The 20072-nt window shown below is 32.1% G+C and overlaps 3 protein-coding genes across 3 annotated transcripts; 1 reads left to right on the top strand and 2 right to left on the bottom strand.

Annotated features, from left to right (window-relative positions):
* The first annotated feature begins 2275 nt into the window (after window positions 1–2275).
* LOC120253156 (CEN-like protein 2) lies at window positions 2276–3385 on the top strand. The gene is made up of 4 exons (XM_039261469.1): window positions 2276–2524; window positions 2602–2663; window positions 2734–2774; window positions 2905–3385. The coding sequence occupies exons 1-4, from the start codon at window positions 2324–2326 to the stop codon at window positions 3123–3125; spliced, it is 525 nt and encodes a 174-aa protein (XP_039117403.1). The 5' UTR covers window positions 2276–2323; the 3' UTR covers window positions 3126–3385.
* A 3431-nt stretch (window positions 3386–6816) lies between these two features.
* LOC120253073 (cellulose synthase-like protein G3) lies at window positions 6817–9737 on the bottom strand. The gene is made up of 6 exons (XM_039261342.1): window positions 9024–9737; window positions 8778–8924; window positions 8575–8700; window positions 8060–8491; window positions 7628–7975; window positions 6817–7531 (listed from the first exon to the last, which is right to left on the bottom strand). The coding sequence occupies exons 1-6, from the start codon at window positions 9603–9605 to the stop codon at window positions 6983–6985; spliced, it is 2184 nt and encodes a 727-aa protein (XP_039117276.1). The 5' UTR covers window positions 9606–9737; the 3' UTR covers window positions 6817–6982.
* A 981-nt stretch (window positions 9738–10718) lies between these two features.
* On the bottom strand, window positions 10719–14957 carry LOC120253074 (auxin response factor 7-like). Its single transcript, XM_039261343.1, has 13 exons — window positions 14727–14957; window positions 14517–14623; window positions 14186–14281; window positions 13998–14054; window positions 13607–13759; window positions 13423–13507; window positions 13194–13284; window positions 12773–12937; window positions 12538–12651; window positions 12367–12439; window positions 11463–12293; window positions 11199–11386; window positions 10719–11122 (listed from the first exon to the last, which is right to left on the bottom strand). Exons 1-13 carry the CDS (start codon window positions 14752–14754, stop codon window positions 11014–11016), a joined length of 2097 nt encoding a protein of 698 aa, XP_039117277.1. The 5' UTR covers window positions 14755–14957; the 3' UTR covers window positions 10719–11013.
* Window positions 14958–20072: the final 5115 nt, after the last annotated feature.

Genomic DNA, 20072 nt, shown 5'->3' on the forward strand with positions numbered 1-20072 from the left:
CAACAAAATTAAATTTATGATCATAAAACTCGAGTCTAATTAAAATGAAAAGCCTCATCAATGTAATCATCCAACTCTAAAGTACAAAGTCACAATATAAAAAGATCACAATAGCACAACTAAACTACATAAAAAGATTAGCCATGCAACATAATTAGAAAAACATAAAACAAAAAAGAGTTAAAGAGAAAATGACATCTCAACCATGGATAAACCTAACCAAGTTCATGCATGTAATCCAATCAAAAAAATATTTATATATATATATATATATATATATAGATTCAAACCAAGTTTCATCCAAAAAATTCAATCCAAAGAATATATATATATATGTATATATTGGTGGCAGACAATTAGAGCAGGAATGGTAGGTGGCTAGGCATGGGAACTTTGTCCAGTGGAGGCACAAGAATGACCAGCATTGTCATGCATGTCTTAAGCTTGCCATTGAACTAGTCTATCACTGCATGCACCAACACCAACTTAAATCACTTCACACATCAATCCACTTCTCACCAAATTAATTGTGTTGGAAATTGAGAATTGTTTGGCACCAAGTTAACACCCTCACAACAATCCATATTGGATACATATGTCTTCCTACTTGATTCAATTCCCACTTGTGTGCAAGTGCAACTGTTTGTGCATGTTTTCATTGTTGTGTTTCTTGATTCGTTTCCATTGTAGCAAAATGATATGACATTCAATGTTTTGAATTTTAGTAGAAGACAAGAGAATATGGAGAAAAGGAGAAAAAAACAAGCCTTGCCAAACATTGAGATGCAGAGATGTGGCCATGGATATGGATGTGAAGGAAGGAAGAAGAATACAATGGATGAGTTTAAAGACTTATTTTGTGAAAATATTTATTTTATTTTTTCAAGCCACAGTACTGATGCATTTTTGTACCTGTTTATCCTTTATTTTGTTACTTGTTAACTTTATCAATATATATATATATATTATTTGTGTTTGTTGATTATTTTGTTTAAGTGACTACAAACATCATGTTTTATGGGCGATTTATCTTCTAGTAATTTTTTTTTAAGTTGAACCTTTAATCTTCCATATGAGAAAAAATCACACTACTATCAGGCTATATATGCCGATTGAATTTTTATTTTCTATCTCGCTAAACCACCTTAAAATTATAAATGCAAGCTTAACTAAACTAAAAAATTGCCAAAAACAACTTCTCTATAACATTAAAAATTTGAAATATATATTGAATTCATGATATAGAGCATGTGATAAAAACTTGGTGTTAGAAACCAAGTTTTTGGGTTATTTGAATCCAGACAAAAGCATCAGTAACAGTAAGGCTAGAAGAGGCCATTTTAGATTAAACCAAAAACATTGATCACAGCTAGGTTTCCTTTTGATATTATTATATATATACATATATATATTTGCATGTATGTTAAGGAATAAGTACCAATTTAAGATGAAGTCATCCTCATTGAAAATATTAATTAAAAATGGGAAGGATGGTCCATGATGTTATGTTTAATTATATTGGTCACTGTTGACAACTCAAAGCTAAACATATATAACATCAAGGTTGTCATGATTGAGCTAATGTATGATATAGCTAGCACACATAACAGAGAACTAACAATTCATTCTTTAGTTTTTTTTTTAATTAAAATAAAGTTTACTACTACAATGATAAGATAGGAATAGCCCTATATATGAAAGATTTTCCTCAAACCAAAGAACCTCCAAAAGAAAAAGATAAAATAAAACAGCTTCTTAACAATGAAGCATAGAATCAAACTTACCTTTACTCCTGCTGAGATAGAGATGTGAGTTCTATTCTGTCACGGGTGAAAACAACACTTCAATTCCTCTAATATCAAAAGTGAAAATTGAATCAAATCAAAATGAAATAAAGCAATAAATCCTCAAAATAATTTTTTTTTAAATAAAATGTTTATTATAAATAAAAAGAAAAAAAGAGTTTGTAACCTGTTTTTAGTATTGGTCAGTTAATTATATTCTTGTTTTTGTTTAATGTCTTTTCCTTTCTCTGATTTGGATTATAATTAACTATAAGAGCAAAGTGGATAAGTGAAAAGAGTACTATATATGTACATATATATATGAACTAAACTCTTATTATCCACTCGAATCCAAGAAGCATACTATAGTAACATGTTTAAAAAATGAACGTTAAAATTAATCCTTTGCCGACACACAGAATGATAATAATAAAATAATGCATTATATGTAGACTGGTTTTGAGCACCATAAACACTTGAAACCAGTTTGACATAGAGCTAGCTTCTCTCTTTTACAGAAAGGACCAAGAGTTTGATATATGGAAAGGCCCTTTGATCCACTTATTGTTGGGAGGGTGGTAGGAGATGTACTGGATAACTTCACTCCAACAGTGAGGTTGATGGTGACCTACAACTCCAACAAGCTGGTTCTTAATGGCAGGGAGCTCTTGCCTTCTTGGCTTATCCATAAGCCAAGGCTTGAGATCCTTGGTGGTGATATGAGAACCTTTTTCACTCTGGTAAATATATATTTATATTTATACATATATATATACACATATACATATCTCATGCCTTAATGAATTTCTTCTTGTAGGTCATGGTGGATCCAGATGTTCCAAACCCAAGTGATCCATATCTTAGAGAACACTTGCACTGGTAACCCTAACCCTAACCCTAATACTGCATGCATGTATGAATCTAACTCTTCCTGGACTGTAATTAACAGGATGGTAATGGATATTCCAGGAACTACAGATGCTACATTTGGTTAGTATATATATATATATATATATATATTTATATTTATAGAGAAATGCATGCATGTTAAGAATATATGGAAATATATAAATGCAAACTAACTCGTTGGATTATATGGTAATTAATTAATATATTTTAGGAAGGGAGGTGGTGGAGTATGAAATACCAAACCCTAATATTGGAATACATAGATATGTATTTGTGATCTTCCAACAACGTAGCCGGTTTGTTGAAATGCCAAGGCAGCCCGAGAGGGAGCGGTTCAATACACGGCGGTTCGCCGGGGAGAACGGGCTTGGTGCTCCGGTCGCCGCCGTCTTCTTCAATGCACAGAGGGAAACAGCTGCAAGGAGAAGATGATGATCACCATCATCACCACATGCAAGTACTGATCAGTCACTATGGATGATGGATGGTTAATTAGGGTTTTTTTCTTAATGCATGCATTGTTTTACGTTATTGTTCTTTAAGTTTTCCAAGTGTTGTGTTTGGTTTGAACTCTGAAGTCTAGTGTTTTAGTAGTAGTAGCTAGTGTTGTTGTTCTTCTTATTATATTATTATTATATTATTATTATTATTTTGATGTGACGATGCGGTGTTTCAAGTCATGCACTAATTGTACTTCCACAGTTGTGTTTTTTGTTTCACTATCTATGGTAATGTTTGAATGTGAGTGGCCATGGAGTTTTATATAGATATTATGTAACATAGTAGGGACATCCAGTTTAATTTCCACGTGAAACTTTACCCTCCCTCCCTGTAATTTATCTTAACAATAAAATAAAAATCAATTGGTATTGGTTGATAAAAATTAATTATATTTTTTAAATAAATAATTTTGAGTTCGAATCTTTCCGTATTTAATTACTCTTTTACAAAAATTTTAATATTAAAATAGGATTAATTTAAAACCAAGAGATCGTGGTTGGATAGTTTGGGGGGGGTGAAAGATCAAAATAATAATAAGAAAATATCAAATAAAAAACTACCGCAAGCCAAAAAAATATTTATTTAAAAAATGAGGAACAATACGCACGTCATCATCATTCAAGTTAGCGATAAGGACCGCATTTGAGAAAAAAAAAATTAAATATATCAGTTGGATGTCATATCACATTCATAATTTTTCCTAACATAAATATAAAAACAAAAAAAAAATTATGACAACATGAAAATATCTAGCTATTTTTTTATTTGTTGAGTTCGCGTGCCACATCATGTGGCAATTCACATGGCAACCCTCTAAATTAAAACAATTATTTAATTTATGTGATTTCAAAGTTATTTCAAAAAACAACAAAATATAATGATATTATATGGGTCCATGTCACGTGGATTGCCATGCGACATGCGAACTCATATAATTGTTTTCTGATTGAGTGCACATATAAACCTCAGTGTGTGACTAGTGCCTAATGTTGAACTAAATCTAAAGTACTATGGTTGTGTTTAGATGAAGAGATTGGGCACTATTGGCATGGGATTGATTGCCAATAAAGATATACATCCATATTTGGATATTTTATTATTAGCTTAGTAATGAGTATTATAAATAATTGTATAGTGTATAGTAAAAGAATTTGATTACCTCCAAAATTGGTGGGATAAAGGGAAATAAATACTATTAATAGTAAAATAATATTTTTACTCATAGTTAAAATTTAATTAAATAATAATTATTAATTTAAATAACCAATTATAAAAATTAAAGTAAAAAATAATTAATATAAATTGAGCTATATAAATATTATAACAATTAAAGTGAAATGACATTTTTACCCATAGTTAATACTTAATTAAATAATAATAATAATTAAATTAAATTATAATAAACATAAATTGGCCATTTAAATATTATAATAATTAAAATAAATAATAGCTAATAAGAATTATATACTATACAAATTATATTATAATAATTAAAGTGAAATGACAATTTTGCCCCTATATAGATTTAATTAAATAAAATACTTAGTAAAAGTATTTAATCATGTAATTAAAGTGAAATGACAATTTTCCCCGTCATTGAGATTTAATTAAATAATATTTATTAATTTAAATAACTAATTATAATAATTAAAGTAAATTATATTGAACATAAATTGAGTCATTTAAATATTATAATAATTAAAATAAATAAAAATTAAAAAGAATTGTGTAATATACATATACATTATAATAATTAAACTGAAATGACTTTTTTGCCCCTACATAGCTTTAATTAAATAAAATAGTTAATAAAAGTATTTAATTATGATAATTAAAGTGAAATGACACTTTTACCCATTAAATAATTTAATTGGTTAATGATAAAAAAATTATTTATTCTAAATATTTAATTATATGTAATCATTTTATATATTAATTTATCATTACTTATATTAAGGGTATTAAAGTAATTTACATACAACTCTCTATGTCACTTTTTTCATTCCCAATATTTATTCCTTCCAACTAAACACCGTTTTCTGTACCATTACCATAACCATTACTTTTCTCATTCTCATTACCATTATCATTCCTATTCCGTGATCCAAATGGACCATATGTTTAAAAGATATGATAATAGTTATAGTTTCAGATTAATATATATTTAAATTTCAATCTCTCGAACTCCTTTTTTTTTTAATGAGATTATTTACCATTATTTATTTTGTCATAATATTAGTGAAATTCCAATTCTACGCACTCAAATAATAAATTGATTTAAAAAAAATAAGTTAATAAAATGTTGATTTAATAATATATAAAATTGCACAATAAAATGACTTGATTTTAATTAGTTCACTATTTTTTTCACTATATAAACAAGTCATTCTACGCACACACTAAATCCTCAATCATATTTTAAAAAAAATCAAATCCTTTATTGAGTTTTAATGGAATTAGCTTCATAAAATTGCAAAAGCTGCAAATCAAGAAATACTTTTTTTTTTCTTTAAACCTATGTACCAAAATAGCCAATTGATCAAAGAATGAAAAAAAGAAAGCAATTGAGGAAGTAGAATAACGACCGTACAAAAGAAATCAAAGACCTTTTGATATATTGGCATTGAATTATTTACGTAAAATATTCATTTTGAGAAGGACCCAAAATCAAACTTGAACCTTAGCACATGATGAGAATACAGGTCAGTTGAAATTGCCATACCTTACACACGCATGGTTTGTATACTTTCTCATTAAAAGAAAAGAATAATAATCAATACAAATTAAGCTGACATGAAATTAACAAGGTCAAGTAACAACTATAAGCTCTAATCGCCCAACCAACTTCTTGAACCCTCATGCTGATGTGGCATGACTCTCACGGTCAACAAGTCAACAAGCTGAAACCCGTTCCATAGACAAAATCCAATGTAAAACTCTAACATTAACACCCTCGATCTTACTTATGAGAGCTAATCATATTAATACTACAGAAGTGATATCAAATAATTATCCTACTAAATAATAATTTTTTTTACTTGTAATTTCTGAAAATATCAGCTATATATTGGCGTATAAATTCAATAACTGTAGAATTATATTTTGCATGTATATTTTTTGGGGAAAAAAATCAGAGTATAAAATAATATATATATAAAATATAAATTGTTAAAATGCCTCAAATTCCCTTACGATTTCAAGATTTCTTTTCTTTAAAGTAAGAAATTTGTATATTTTTTAGAAGTGTATGTGTAAAAATACCAGCTTAATTAGAACCATTATATATTCATGGGTTTAATTTATATCATTTAATATTTAAAATATTTGTAACATTATATATTGGGTAAAAGGACATATATAAACATATATGTGAGACAAAAGATCATTTGGTAATGACGTAGTTGGTATTTTATTTTTCCCCATGCTAAAAGGTCAAATATTCAAATCTCATTTATAACATTTGGTTTAATTGAGGTGGATGTGAAGTTAGTTGAATTTTTAAAGATATGCATGTATGCCAATTAAAAAACAAACAAACAAATTAATAAATTTTATTTTCAAAGGTGTTAACCTATTATATTTGTTATGTTCAATGCAATTTAAAAAAAAAAAAAAATGAAAGAAAAACAAAAGCAACCTCCTAGTGCATATTTTATTATCAAGAGGACAGATGAAGTTGTGAATTATCTAATTTTTTAAACAAAATAAAATAAAAATAAAAATAAAAACACTCTGCAAGTCACAAAGTATAACAGACAAGACATTGCAGTTATCACACAACCTCACCCTCAAAACAGAAAGAAAGAAAGCAATACAAACAGTGAAGTCATACAGACTCCAAAGACAGTAACAATGGTTGGCATCCTTCCTTGATCCTTTCTGAAAAACATGGCTTCGTAAATTGGCCAAGAATTCAGAACAACAAAACCAGAGATGAATAACTGCACAAACATCTCATCAAAACTCACCTTCTTCCTCAAAACCTCTGCAACTCCCAAAGTAAAACAGCTCAAATTAACAATGGTCACAACTGCAAGTGGGAAGAACAAAGGTGAAGCCACACCAAACTCATACAGTCCCTTATTATATCTCTCACTTTGTTCATCATCCTCCATAACTTTATTAGTCACAGTGAACCCTGGTGTTGAGATTCCAATACATTTAAGTGTGAACTCTATGGATCCAAAGAGGAAAGAAGTGACTCCTCTTATCATCCATATTCTTTGCTCATTCCACCATTTCCAAAATGTTGATCCTCCTCTCATAAACTCAATGAGTTCTTGAGCATACGTCGTGATGAAGAGATACGCGTACAAATAAAAACATGGGTCGGAGATCTATAGTTAAAATATGATGTCAAAGCTAATGAATGTATTCATATAGTTGTATCAAAGCTGATATATATGAGTGAGTATATATGTTGATAGCAATACCTTTGGAAAGAGAGGAATGTGATTTATGAGAGCGAGTTGAGGGAGAAGAGCATAAATGGTGATGGAAATGGACCAGAGACCCCAAAAGGAATAGTAAGCATAACATAATCCAGCAAGGAAGGACACATTCTTAGCTCCAAATGTTAAGGGGCAATACCTTGAGAACCCCACTTCATACAATCCCACACACCATCTCTTAGTTTGGCCTAGAGCATCATTGAGACTCATTGGGGCATCGCCGAAAAATGCTGGCCTCTCCGGCTCACAAAACACTGATCTCCAACCTCTGCATTGTAGCCTATATCCCGTGTTGTAATCCTCAACTATAGATTCATATTGAAAGCCAATCTGCAGAGATGAAACAGACAATTATAATATGATGTGGGACTATTTATTCATTAATTTGATCATTTTTTCCAATGAAAAACTTACTGAGGAGCCCCATTTGGTTCCATGCTCATATCTACAACTCAATGCATCAAGAGCTTTTTGAAGGATAGAATAACTAATCCCTTCATTCTTAGCATCACAAATAGCATCATTATGAAGTGATGATGAGGAGGGCGAGCCAAAGAAGCATCGGCGATTGAAGAAGCAATTAGTGCCGACACAGCTCGGTCCGCAGAGACCTGCTAATCCTTGAGAATTGATTTGGAAGAGATGCCTAATCTCTGCTGCATAAATGTCCTTGTCATTAATTCCCGGAAAACGTTGTGGAAACTGAACGTAAGCCAGGTCGGAGGCCATGCTTGGATCAAGAAGATAACACATTGCTCTCAATGGAGTGGATGGATCATTTGAATACATGTCACAGTCCAAGGTGAGTATCACTGGTGCATTTGTTATCATACCTGAGACTCGTAGCTTAATTCCAAGCATACATTAATCAGTATGTATCTACATGTATATGTATATGTGTATGTATATATATGTGTGTGTATATATACCAGGGAATTGAGAGCTCCAGCTTTGAAGTTGTGAGCAATCTTTGAGGATTTCTCTCTGGAAAGGTAGATAAGATTGGGTAATGGAACACTGGAGACGTCTTTATCTTTGTCGCTTTCCAGTAATATCTGATTGTATATAAGATGATATCAGAGCTACTGCATGATGATTAATTGAATATAAATAAAACTAACATAAAAGTAACCTCGATGATTGAAGGGTGGTCACGGCGAGTGAATCTTTTCCACTTCATGAAGAGCTCGCTTTCTTTTTGAGAGATGATCATGTCTTCGCTAACAAATCCTCTCTTCATGCAACTATCAATTCTCTCCTTCATGTCTTGATACATGATCTAAATCAAAGAAATTAAACAGTATAGTAAAACAGGAACATCAATTTTCTTTCTTGCATAATAATAATTAATAAATTAAATTAAATAAAATAAACATACCTTAATTTTCTGATGAGAGTGGTCATGGTGATTAGAACTATTGAAATAGGCTTCCGGAGATCTTACCAAAATGTTGTTATCTTTGCAGAAAGGAAGCCAATGCAGAGCAAACTTTGCAGCCTCCATGAAAGCAAACAACGTCAGCTCTGAACAACCATCATCGGAAACATACACCGATAGCCGATCGGTCGGGTAGTCGAAAGCCATGGCAGATAAAGCAGTGCACACAACGTTCACGGGTGGCTCCTTATAAGGATCAGCAGTGCAAACAAAGACATCAAGCTTTGGAAGCTGCTTCTCCTCCACCATCTCCCAAAGCCTCTCCGGAAACTCTCTTCTTGTCACCGGACGCCACTTGGAGCCCTGTCCCGTGAACCACTGAAGAGCAAACAAGAGCTCAGCGACTAAAAGAGAAGCAAACATGGAGAAAGGTACACCACTGGAGGTATCATTCATAACTAATGAGAAGCGATGGTAAACAACTGCAAGAACAGCAAAGAAGTAGACAAATGCATGGAAACGATTGAAGGGGATTAAAGGGTCTTCTTTGAGTGTATGAAGGCATTTCATCTTCATCTTCATCTCCTTCTCCTTCTCCTTCTCCTTCTCCTTCTTCTTGTTGGCAAGCTAACAATGAAGTATACCGGTATTTGTATCTCAATGATTATGGTGGAGCCCATGCATGTTGACGTTTCAAGTGGAAAGTTGGCATGTGGAGATAGCATGGAGGAAGAGAGAAAAATAATCAGAATCAGAATACACTTGTTGTTTGTTTGCATGCATATCAGTGACAAAGAATCTCTGTTATAATACAAAAGAAAAACAAATAATTAATAGTACATGAATCACAAGAACAATATCTCCAAAAAAACAGCTAGCAGGACAAGTGTTAGTGGTGCAAATGGTCCCTAATTGGGTTCAGCTTTATGTGGATTTCCTTGTCTGTTTGAATACTAATCAGTAAAAATATATTTTTCCACTTAATCCAAAAGATGGTTGCAGCAATATTATATTATAAAAGAAGGGAACATGTTTGTATGTATATGAGGAACTTTCAACCCAATGAACTTCATGGTTGATTTTATTGTCATAAAACAACATTGTTATCACTTTCTATCTTCTTCAAGGTTGCTTTGTTAAAAGAATTTCTAGTCTAATCACTGTAGGTTAATGTCATTACTTATCTTGATATTCTATTTCGACCAGTCATTAGACGCTATGTGTAATGTGTATATTCTTGATTCCTTGGTTGGATGAGATGGAAGATAAGGGATAAAAAGGTAGGGGAGAATGGTGGATAAACTTAATTCATAAATATCAACTTACTGTTTTAATTCTTTCATTGTCTTTGAGGTAGATATTTTACTGTAACATCTGAATTTTCTCCATGGAAAATGAAAACCATATATAATTGAACCTCATCATCTATCTAAGGACTAAAAAAAATTATATTTTTTTCAATTGGAAGATGAAAACAAACAATATCTCATAATATATTTTATTGAAACTTCATTCGTAGACCACGTCTAAAGAAGACAAAAGAATATTTTGCAGTATTTTTATGGATGCAAGAAGACCTCTAATAAAATAGTAAGCAATGCACGTCCTTGACTAAAAAATTATCTAGTTAATTAACAAGCACCAAAACATAATCTGGACAAGTGAAACAATGCAAAGAAACAACAAGAATGGATGTAGAACAAACAAGCTGATTGTGAGTTATATAGAATTCCAAGACATATCGGTTCCAATTCAAATGAGCAAATGAGATTCTTTGTGTTATTTTTCACACTTCTTTTCACAAATATGAACTAACTGTTCTGTAATCATCCAATGTGATTTTTTATCATGCAACTTCGGTTGCGCAAAACATATCAGACTCTGTAACATGTATTACAAATCAGTTGCTCTTGCTGGCTTCCATGCACAAAGAAAAGCAAAGCTTCTTACCACCCTGATCTACATTTGTTTATTTTGTCAAGGCGGCCAGTTACCCTCCTTCCGCGGTGATAGCAGCTGGAAGTTTGCTCCCGGGTCTCATCTTCTTCACCTCTTCGCTCCCATAAATGAATATCTTCTTCACCATCTTGCAGAATTCCCTGCACATGAAGGCATTTTCATCAGAAATGAACTAGAAATATATGAAAGTGGAAGCTGGGCTTCATAGGAACTCACGGCCATGGGTCATCACCAACGAGCATCATATCATCTTCATTGTCAGTGAAGACCACTTCCCATTTATCCCGATTGCGTAGCTCTCCTTTGATGTCGAACATCTCTTCTAGCTCCATTATGAGTTCATTGTAACCTTCAAGGTTTGTGAGATCTATGGCTCGACCAACAGCTATGCCTTGCATGTGAACCTTAACAAATAGACACAATATTAATTAATCAGAAGATACATACAAAAAGGGTTGTTCTTTCTAAGAGCCACTCTACCTTTGTGCGGCTCCTTGTATACAAGCTCTGCCGGCTCAGACACTCATTCGGTGATATCTGTGGTGCATGTTTCTGCTGCTTTGCAACATTCGCAAGCACTGAATTGGTCGATGAGTCCTTGAAAGAATTAGAGATAACCACAGCAGGATGCTCATTAGTGGTACCTGGGGCGCTGATCAGACCAGCTGTTACCTTCTCAACAGGAGCTGTTGAACTGGCAGTCTGAACTAGTTCGAACCCAAAAAGTCTGCAACCATTACTCACTTCAGGATTCTTTCCTCTCTCCATGTTGTTCTGTTTCAACAAGGAGTCCTCAGTTAAACAGCTGCTGGAAGCCCATAGCCATGATGGGAGTGTGGCCTTAAGATCATTGCCGTCTTGAACCTCCTTTGGAGAAGCATCTGTAAGAACAGATGACGATGGGCTCTTCAAAGGAGAGTTAAGACCGACCGACCAAGCATTGCACTCTCCTGAGTTGTAAGAACTTAGGCTATTCATGATCCTATTGCTCCTGTTCTCTTCCTGCTTGTAAGGAGACAGAGTTTGTTTTTCACCAGATGGAGTATTGGTACTGCAAACGGAGGCTAAATCATGTCTTGGCTGCGTTCCTCCAGGAAACCATAATGGTTCAGTAGGATGCTCAGGAGATCTATCCTTGAGCGTACCTTGTCTAACAAGGGCTCGGAGATCAATCATTGAGTGTGATCTCTTATTCTTTGCAGGCACTGGTTCTGTAACCTTGGTAACTGGCACAGAGGCATTGAGAAGTTCTACATCCCAAGGGGAAATTCTATCTGGTCTCCGAATATTAGTGTGTTCATCCCATTGAACCTGAAACCACACACAATGAGAAAATAATCGAAGCATGAATGAAATTTTGATGAAGAAGCAAAAGATAGGCAACCTTCAGTGACCTCCACTTGGAACCTCCCCAATGAGGAGAAATGTCTCCAATTCCTATTATAGTGCCTGCAAAACTGAGATAGGAAATTCAACGTCAATTAAGATCAGTTAGCAAGTAAAATCAAATTAATGTTGTACAAGAAACAACAAAATCAGTGCAAGGACAAGATACCTTTTCTCTGGAACATCATCCCCTTCAAACTTCATCTTGAACCGCATGCCAATCTTTAATCCATTATTGACTGCCTTGTAATATTTATTCACGCTCACAATGAATTGGCTTGTTCTGGATTATGAAAAACCGAGACATTTTCCTCGGCAAATAATAACATAAGTCATCCAGAACAAATGTGGAGTAAAAATAAAACACACAGTGGTTTTTTCACGCAAAAGAAAATGTTACCTACCTTGGCTTGTAGTAAACCGTGAAAAGGGATTGAGTTGAAACAGCATGAGATGCAGTGGCAAGCACGCCAAGGTGCATGCTCTGACTTGATATCACAGAGGACGGGATCGTACTCTGCTGACGAGCAAGCCGCCTTAGCCCAACACGTAATTCTCCATTCTCCCCTCTAAGAAACATTGAAAGTTTTCCTCATAGTACAGAAGTAAATGGTACTTCAAAAAATCCACTTCTATAAATCACGAACCATCAGAGAATAAGTAAAGATCAGAAACAAAGTCCAGTTTGTTCTCCCTATGTGAAACATTGAATTATTTACTTTGAAGGGTTGTTGGTACCTCTAGAGGTTGGTCTACTTTTTTTCTATAAATCAAGAACGACTGCAGACAGGTGAAGATCTGAAACATAATTCTATGATAATCTACCTCATAAATATGAATACATCACCAGCAACCAATCTCTTAGATGTTACAAATGTACTCCAGCCAGTTGTCAGCAAATGCCTTCGTGGTTGCCCTGCAACCATGAACAAAGCCAATAGTTTCAAAACTTTATAGGACAAATAGGTCGTCTAACAAATTCAGGAGACATGCTTATTATGTATGATATCCACAAAACCAGAACGGCATTGTGCAAGGATGATAAGATTTTTACCTCTGAATATATGTTTGAATCGCCATTCAAAGCCATGCAAATCCTTGGCAATCAGCTCCTGATTCGGGATTGGTTGTGACATATCCTGGTCAAAAAAGAACATAATCACTAAACAGCTTGATAAACAACCTTCACGGTGTAAATCAGACATATATATAAGAAATAAGGCAAAGATGGAACTAACTAGTGGAGGAAGGCAATCATTGGCATGTCTCCGACGAACAGAGAACCCACCATGTGTGCTTGTGTCAGAGGCCGTCAAAATCTTATAGAATGAGGAAACCCCAGGCCTTGGAGGCTCAGGTTGACATGGGTCAGGGCTCTTAAGTTCATTTTGCTGAACAATTTCAACCAAAATTTGATCTTTCACATCAGAAATAACTATGCCGATAGAATTAAACCCAAATTTGCTCCTTCAATTTGATACTTTGAAGAAGACGAACCATAGCCAAAGTATTCCACAACAGATGAAATAGAAATTATTGTCCTTAATTTTACATCAGAGATTCACAAAGCATAAACAGCAAATTTATATGACAAAAGTAAAGCTATTCTCTTGTTCATGAGCTACTCACATCTGGTTCTGGGAGCAATGTAATTTGAGCATAGACCTCATCTGTCTCAGACTCGGCCTGTTATCCATTATAAATAAAGTTACTATTAATTGTTCACTCAAAAAAGCAACAAAAAAATGCAGAAAAACAATAGAAAAAAAAAAAACTATAGTAAATGAAACAGAAGTTATTCAAGATCCCAAACAAACCTTCAATTGAATGTGAACAACACGGCAAAGGATTTTAGTTGGAAGCTTGAACATGGGAACCTGCTGATTCAACTCATGGTTCATCGTTGCCTCCAACTACACAAAATCACAAAAATGAAAACATTCACAAACAAAAAATCACAACCTTTTTTTCCTTTATGGATAAACCACGCTAACAATTAAACAAAGAAGAAGTCCACCAAGCAAACGATACAAACCTAAAAATCACAACTTTAAACGAAAAGACAAGAAAAAACCCAACCAAAAACCGAAAAAATCCAACTTTTTTCAGAGAAAATGAGAATATCATCATAAAAGGGAATCCCATCACCTGTTCCATATGACCTTGAGGGAAGTAAAACACCCTCTCGCCGACTCGCGGGATCTCCACCAGCGGTCCAGCGCACGCCCTCCATAACTCTTCATAGATCCCTTCGACTAAACCCACCCCAAAAATTCAAATTGAGAAATCAAATCAAAACAGCGAGAGAGACAGAACAAATCCACAAAAGATGAAGAAGAAGAAGATGAAGAAACTCACCCGACCCAGCGGCCGAAGCATAGGCCATAGAAAACCAGAGAAGAAGAGGAAGAAGAAGAAGAAGAAGAAGTCGCTAAGAATCCAAAAGCCAATCAGCAACTACAGGGAAAAGCTTCTTTCTCCTCATTTATGGCGCCAAAACTGCCCGCCGGCCGCCGCTTCAACTCCGGAACCCGAAATCCGTTCCCCTTTCTCTCGCTCTGTCTCTGTCTCTCTCTCTCTCTCTTCTTGAAGAGCCTCCAGAAAAGGAGGCTGAGTGCTTAATAAACGCCATTTTAAATACCATTCTCGTTTCCCAATTCCAACGGGAAACGTGGAGCCAATTCCAACATTTTTCCATAACATAACATGCAACGTGTTCTTAATACCATTTATTTATTTATTTATTTATTTATACCTTCAAAATCCAAGAAAAAACTTAAAATAAAAAAAGTTTTTCCACAATGCTTACTTATCTTCTCTGAATAAATATTAATTTTGTACATATGTACTTTATATATATATATATATATATAAATGTATATGAGATTTAGATAGTAATAAAAAAAATAAATTATAAAATATATTAATTTATAATTCATTTCATCGTGGTATAATAGCTTAAGAATAAAAGAAATTTTAAAAAAGAAATAAAAAAAAAAGAGGGAAACGAATGGGAAACGAGTGCATGCATGAACGGTGAAAGATAACGGTAGGCGGCGGAGGTGGCGGGGGAGACGGCTCAGTTGAGATGACAAGGGAACGGAATAGAACGTCCGTTAAGGGACACATGTCTGCCCGCGGGTTGGCAGAGTCCGGCAAGGCCCAACAATAAAGAGGCTTGATTTTGAAGTTAATTACGGTTTTATGCCATGGAAGTGGGACCCACGGTAGGTTACACGTGGGAAAGGATCTCAAGGGTCACTGTTTGGCGCGCGATTTCCGGGCACGACTCGAACCGAGCCGCACTTTCCATATGGGTTTGGTTCGAACCTGTGGGTCCCCCTTCTCGATATTTGACACGTCACCAATAATGAAATTTTATTTATTTATTTTTAATAATTATATATGTATAGATATATAGATATATAGATATTTAATTTAGGTATTCTAGAACAGGTCTGGAAAATGAAAAAGGACAATGATCATGATAAAGAATAGGGACTATATCTAAGGCATGATTTCCTTCTTGTCTTCTATGTATTATTTTATAATTTTATTTTAGAAATGTTATTAATTATTGTTATCCAAGAAACTTATAGTTTATTTAAACATTTGATTTAGGAACTATTAAGAATGAGAGTATTTAATAAATAGATGATTAAAGTATTTTACAAAAAATTCTTGATAATCAATTTGTCATTATCTATCAAAAGTCTACACAAGTTTTTTTCTTTTTTCATAAAATGAATAAATCATAATTTATTTAAACTTAAAAAAAAAATAGTGTGAATACAAAAAAGAGCACACATAACATAAGGAAAGAAAGAAAAGTTCAAACGAATATATATATATAGAGTACAAAGTAAGTCCAATAGACACAAGATTTTCACAATGAAATTTATTTTCTAAAATTATAAATTTATGCTAAACAAATCACACAACTATTTAGTATATATGAAGTCAATATAAAATATCACCCTGTAATAGGATAGTTTGTATTTCATTTTTCTATTAAGAATTCAAATTTTATTTGTGACTTACTAGCATTTCTCAAAACATGAAATCGATATAATTGGTGTACAGAAAAAATAGAATATATTAAATATATATATGTAATAATTTATTATTTAAAAACTCAACCAATTGACCATATGATTTTGCAATATATTAGAATATCACAAACTAAATAACTCTATATTATTTTATAATTTCTATTCACAAACATATGACAATTATTTATAGATATATAATGGCAAAGAATAGTTACAAAACTCCATATAACAAGAAAGGAAAAAAATATTGTTTTATAAAAAAAAATAGTAGTCTGAATATCAACATTGGTATAACTTAACAATAAGGCATGAAAATCCTATGTGGAAGGTCGGGAGGTCAAACTATTTCTATCAGGTGATGTATAATATAAATAGTGAATTATCAATTTTATTAAAAAAATAGTGATTTGTCAATTTTATTAGAAAAAAATAGTAGCTTGAATAATTAGTTTATATAAAAGAGATATGATAAGGAAACATTGTTGGGGATTTCCCTTTCAATCAAAATGCTTACTAAACTTTTGCTTAATTAAGAGATTAAGAAAATATTTAATTCCTATTAAGGTTATTATAATGACATAATTGGCCATCACCTAAATAGTAAGACCATGACCCACAAGGCCGGCATTTGGCTAGCTTCGCTTGTCCTACTCCTACTCTAGATATAAAGAGAGGAAGACTACTCCATCATTCTTTCTTCCTTTTTTTTCTTGTAATACAAGAGAAAAGTTTGGCAATTATATATCTATTAAATTTAAAATAAAGTTTCATTAGATATATAATCTTTGGTCTTTTATATATAAACTTCGTCTTATATGTATATAACCTTATATTTGTTTTTAAGGTAAAATTTATATGTATGATATATGCATGCCATAATTTCTTTTCTTCCTTCTTCTTCTTCGTGACATGTGTGTGATCAAAGAAATCTAAGGTTTTGTAATTTACGATCGATATAAATCTTATGATTATTTATTTACACAAGTTAGTATCAATTTTTTTAATGTTTTGATATTATTGTTATATTGTTGATTAATAATGTCAAGTTTTGAATTTGCAAACTTATAAACAATTTTTAAAAAAAAATCCAACCTAGTCTTTATCTGTCATGTTAGTTTATTATTTTTAGAGTTTCATTTTTTAATTATTAATTACCTCTATATATAAATTGAATCGCTTAAACTTTTAGAAATCGACAAAATGATTGACCCTAAGAAAGACAATGTTAAACAAGCTAATTAATAATTTTTAATTTTTTACTATTTGTTTTAATGAGTGATCCTATGAGAAGATGGGTTTGGTGATGCATTTGGATCCAAAGGATCCAATCAAGGTTGAGTCTTTGTTCAATAATAAAGTTATGGGGATGGCCTACTTAAAAAGAGTCCATTGGCTTTGGATTCTAACTTGGTCTTATCTTATCATTATTGGCACTTAATCATATATTAGATGACTAAAATAAAGTTTGTTAGAGTGCCATTTCATTTATGCCATTTGACCAACTAGACCTAATTAATATTCTATGTCTTCATATGGGATATTTTTTTTCTTTATTATTCATCAATTCGTGTATATAATTATATAACAGATAAATACATAAAAATCCATACCAAAATATGACAAAATGAACACCAAAAATGGCAATCATAACTAGATAAACTATAATTCATTTTAAAAAATATATTCAAATTACATAAATTAGTAAGAAAGATTAGTGCAATCTAAAAAAAATTATTTAACCGAAATAAATAAAAAATAAAAAACTTTAGCTGGTGCTATTGAGGCTGCCATTAGAGGTCCTCCAAAGATGAACATTCAAAGTATTATTAAGTACTTCGCCAAGATGAGTAATATATAAGGTAGTGTTTGACGAGTATAATCTTATCCTCTAGTTTGATTTTTTTTTTTTTCTTTTAAATAACATAAACCAATCAAGGAGTATGGTGATCATAATTGCATAAAATAAAATAAAATAAAATAAAATAATAATTAAAAAAAAAGAATAAAGAAAAAGGTTTAAAGATGAGATTTTGTCCCCTCACAAAAGGCAATCAAATAAGGATGTAAATGAAGAGTGGATAACATATTCAAGATGGAAGTTAATCTATCACTTAAGCTATGCTAACATTGGAATCTAAGTTTAATGCAATATATTAATACAATGATGAGAGTATAGAAGAAAAGGTGATCAATGAGGAAAGAAACACAAAAATATTAATTTATTCAAGAACCTCATTTTGAGTTGCATACATGCTTTTTTATATTAATTATCTCAAAATATATTCTAGATAGAAAAATATTAAAAAAATATTAAAAATCGACAAGAACTCTATCATATGATTAGTTAATCCAAAAAGCTTGTGATTAGTTAGCCCAAACCAGGAGTAATCCGTTACATCCGTTTCTGGACAGGCCTATGTCTTCAGATGTTTGACTTCGCCGGCTCCAGATTTTTCCCTTTTATTGTGTGTTTTTCATGTTTCCTCTGCTCTCTGTTCTACTCATCTCTGGTGAGGTTTACAGTTTTATATCTTTCTAGCTTTTTTTCTTATTGCTACTATTGTACCTTGTACTTCCCTGTATTTCTTTTTTTAATAAATTAATGGTTTATCCACCTTATTCAAAAAAAAAAAAATGTTTTGCATCTTTGAAATATAATAGAAGCAACTCAAGTATGGTTGTATATATTCAAACGAATTACATTTTTAAGTTATGTATATGAATAGTTAATTATTATATTAATTTAAATTTCCATTAGATTATTCCAAAGAAAGAAGACATGATGGGAGTCAAGGTGGCAAGTTTTGGTCATGTCTTTTATATAAATGAAAACAATGGAACAGTGAGTCCAAGTTGTTTTCTTAACTAATTTAGCCATCCCTTGATGTGGATGTAATTCTCTTTGTCAAATTAGAATAGAAGAATAATTATTTTTAGTCCATTTTTTTTTAATAAACATATTAATTAAGAGTGTGATTAAACATGAATTAATGGGTATCAAAACAAAATCATTCCAAGACAAGAGGAAGTGGCTTAGTGATTTACTTTGTAATTATTTCCAACCATTAAAATTAAAAAGTTGGATATTTTTTCCATGAATTAATCTAAAAAAAAACACATTTATATTCATAGTAAAATAAATATTGTTTTGAATTATTAGTGTGCCATTTTTTTAAGAATACCAAAGGTTATGAATTATTCCTTCTCTTATTTTATTCGAGCAATCAAATAAATCATATCTATCAAGAATCGATTGATCTATTGGTTAACTAATTACGTCTTAAGATATATAACTTAAAAATTATATTTAAATAAGACTTAGTAGACACAAGACTAAACAAGAAGTGCACTTTCCAAAGAAACATCAAGATTCCTTTTAGATAAGGTATCTTATTAAGAAGTTCATTAGTGGGGGTGATGGGGAAATGCATATAGCCGGTAACTTGTCAAGGAGTTTAATTATTAGTTAAATGAGTGGATTAGCAACTTAAGCATGTGTTAATAAACTCTAGAGAGACCAAGCCAACATCATGTAATTGGAATTCAAACATTATCTAACACAATGTAATTGCCTTCCTTTCATTTAGTAGCAAAACTTGGACATGGAGAAGAAATCATATGGAAAATAATAATAAAAAAAATTAACTTTTAA

This window comes from Dioscorea cayenensis, chromosome 26 (assembly GCF_009730915.1).
Source record: "Dioscorea cayenensis subsp. rotundata cultivar TDr96_F1 chromosome 26, TDr96_F1_v2_PseudoChromosome.rev07_lg8_w22 25.fasta, whole genome shotgun sequence".
Taxonomy (NCBI): Eukaryota; Viridiplantae; Streptophyta; class Magnoliopsida; order Dioscoreales; family Dioscoreaceae; genus Dioscorea; species Dioscorea cayenensis.

Coding starts and splice junctions, on each gene's coding strand:
- LOC120253156 (XM_039261469.1), top strand. CDS start 2,324: ATGGAAAGGCCCTTTGATCCACTTATTGTTGGGAGGGTGGTAGGAGAT. Junction 2,525..2,601: donor TGAGAACCTTTTTCACTCTG/GTAAATATATAT, acceptor TTCTTCTTGTAG/GTCATGGTGGATCCAGATGT. Junction 2,664..2,733: donor CTTAGAGAACACTTGCACTG/GTAACCCTAACC, acceptor TGTAATTAACAG/GATGGTAATGGATATTCCAG.
- LOC120253073 (XM_039261342.1), bottom strand. CDS start 9,605: ATGAAGATGAAGATGAAATGCCTTCATACACTCAAAGAAGACCCTTTA. Junction 8,701..8,777: donor ACCACCCTTCAATCATCGAG/GTTACTTTTATG, acceptor ATATACAATCAG/ATATTACTGGAAAGCGACAA. Junction 8,492..8,574: donor CTGGAGCTCTCAATTCCCTG/GTATATATACAC, acceptor CTTGGAATTAAG/CTACGAGTCTCAGGTATGAT.
- LOC120253074 (XM_039261343.1), bottom strand. CDS start 14,754: ATGGCCTATGCTTCGGCCGCTGGGTCGG. Junction 14,624..14,726: donor TGCTTCGGCCGCTGGGTCGG/GTGAGTTTCTTC, acceptor GGGTGGGTTTAG/TCGAAGGGATCTATGAAGAG. Junction 13,508..13,606: donor ATGATTGCCTTCCTCCACTA/GTTAGTTCCATC, acceptor TTTTTTGACCAG/GATATGTCACAACCAATCCC.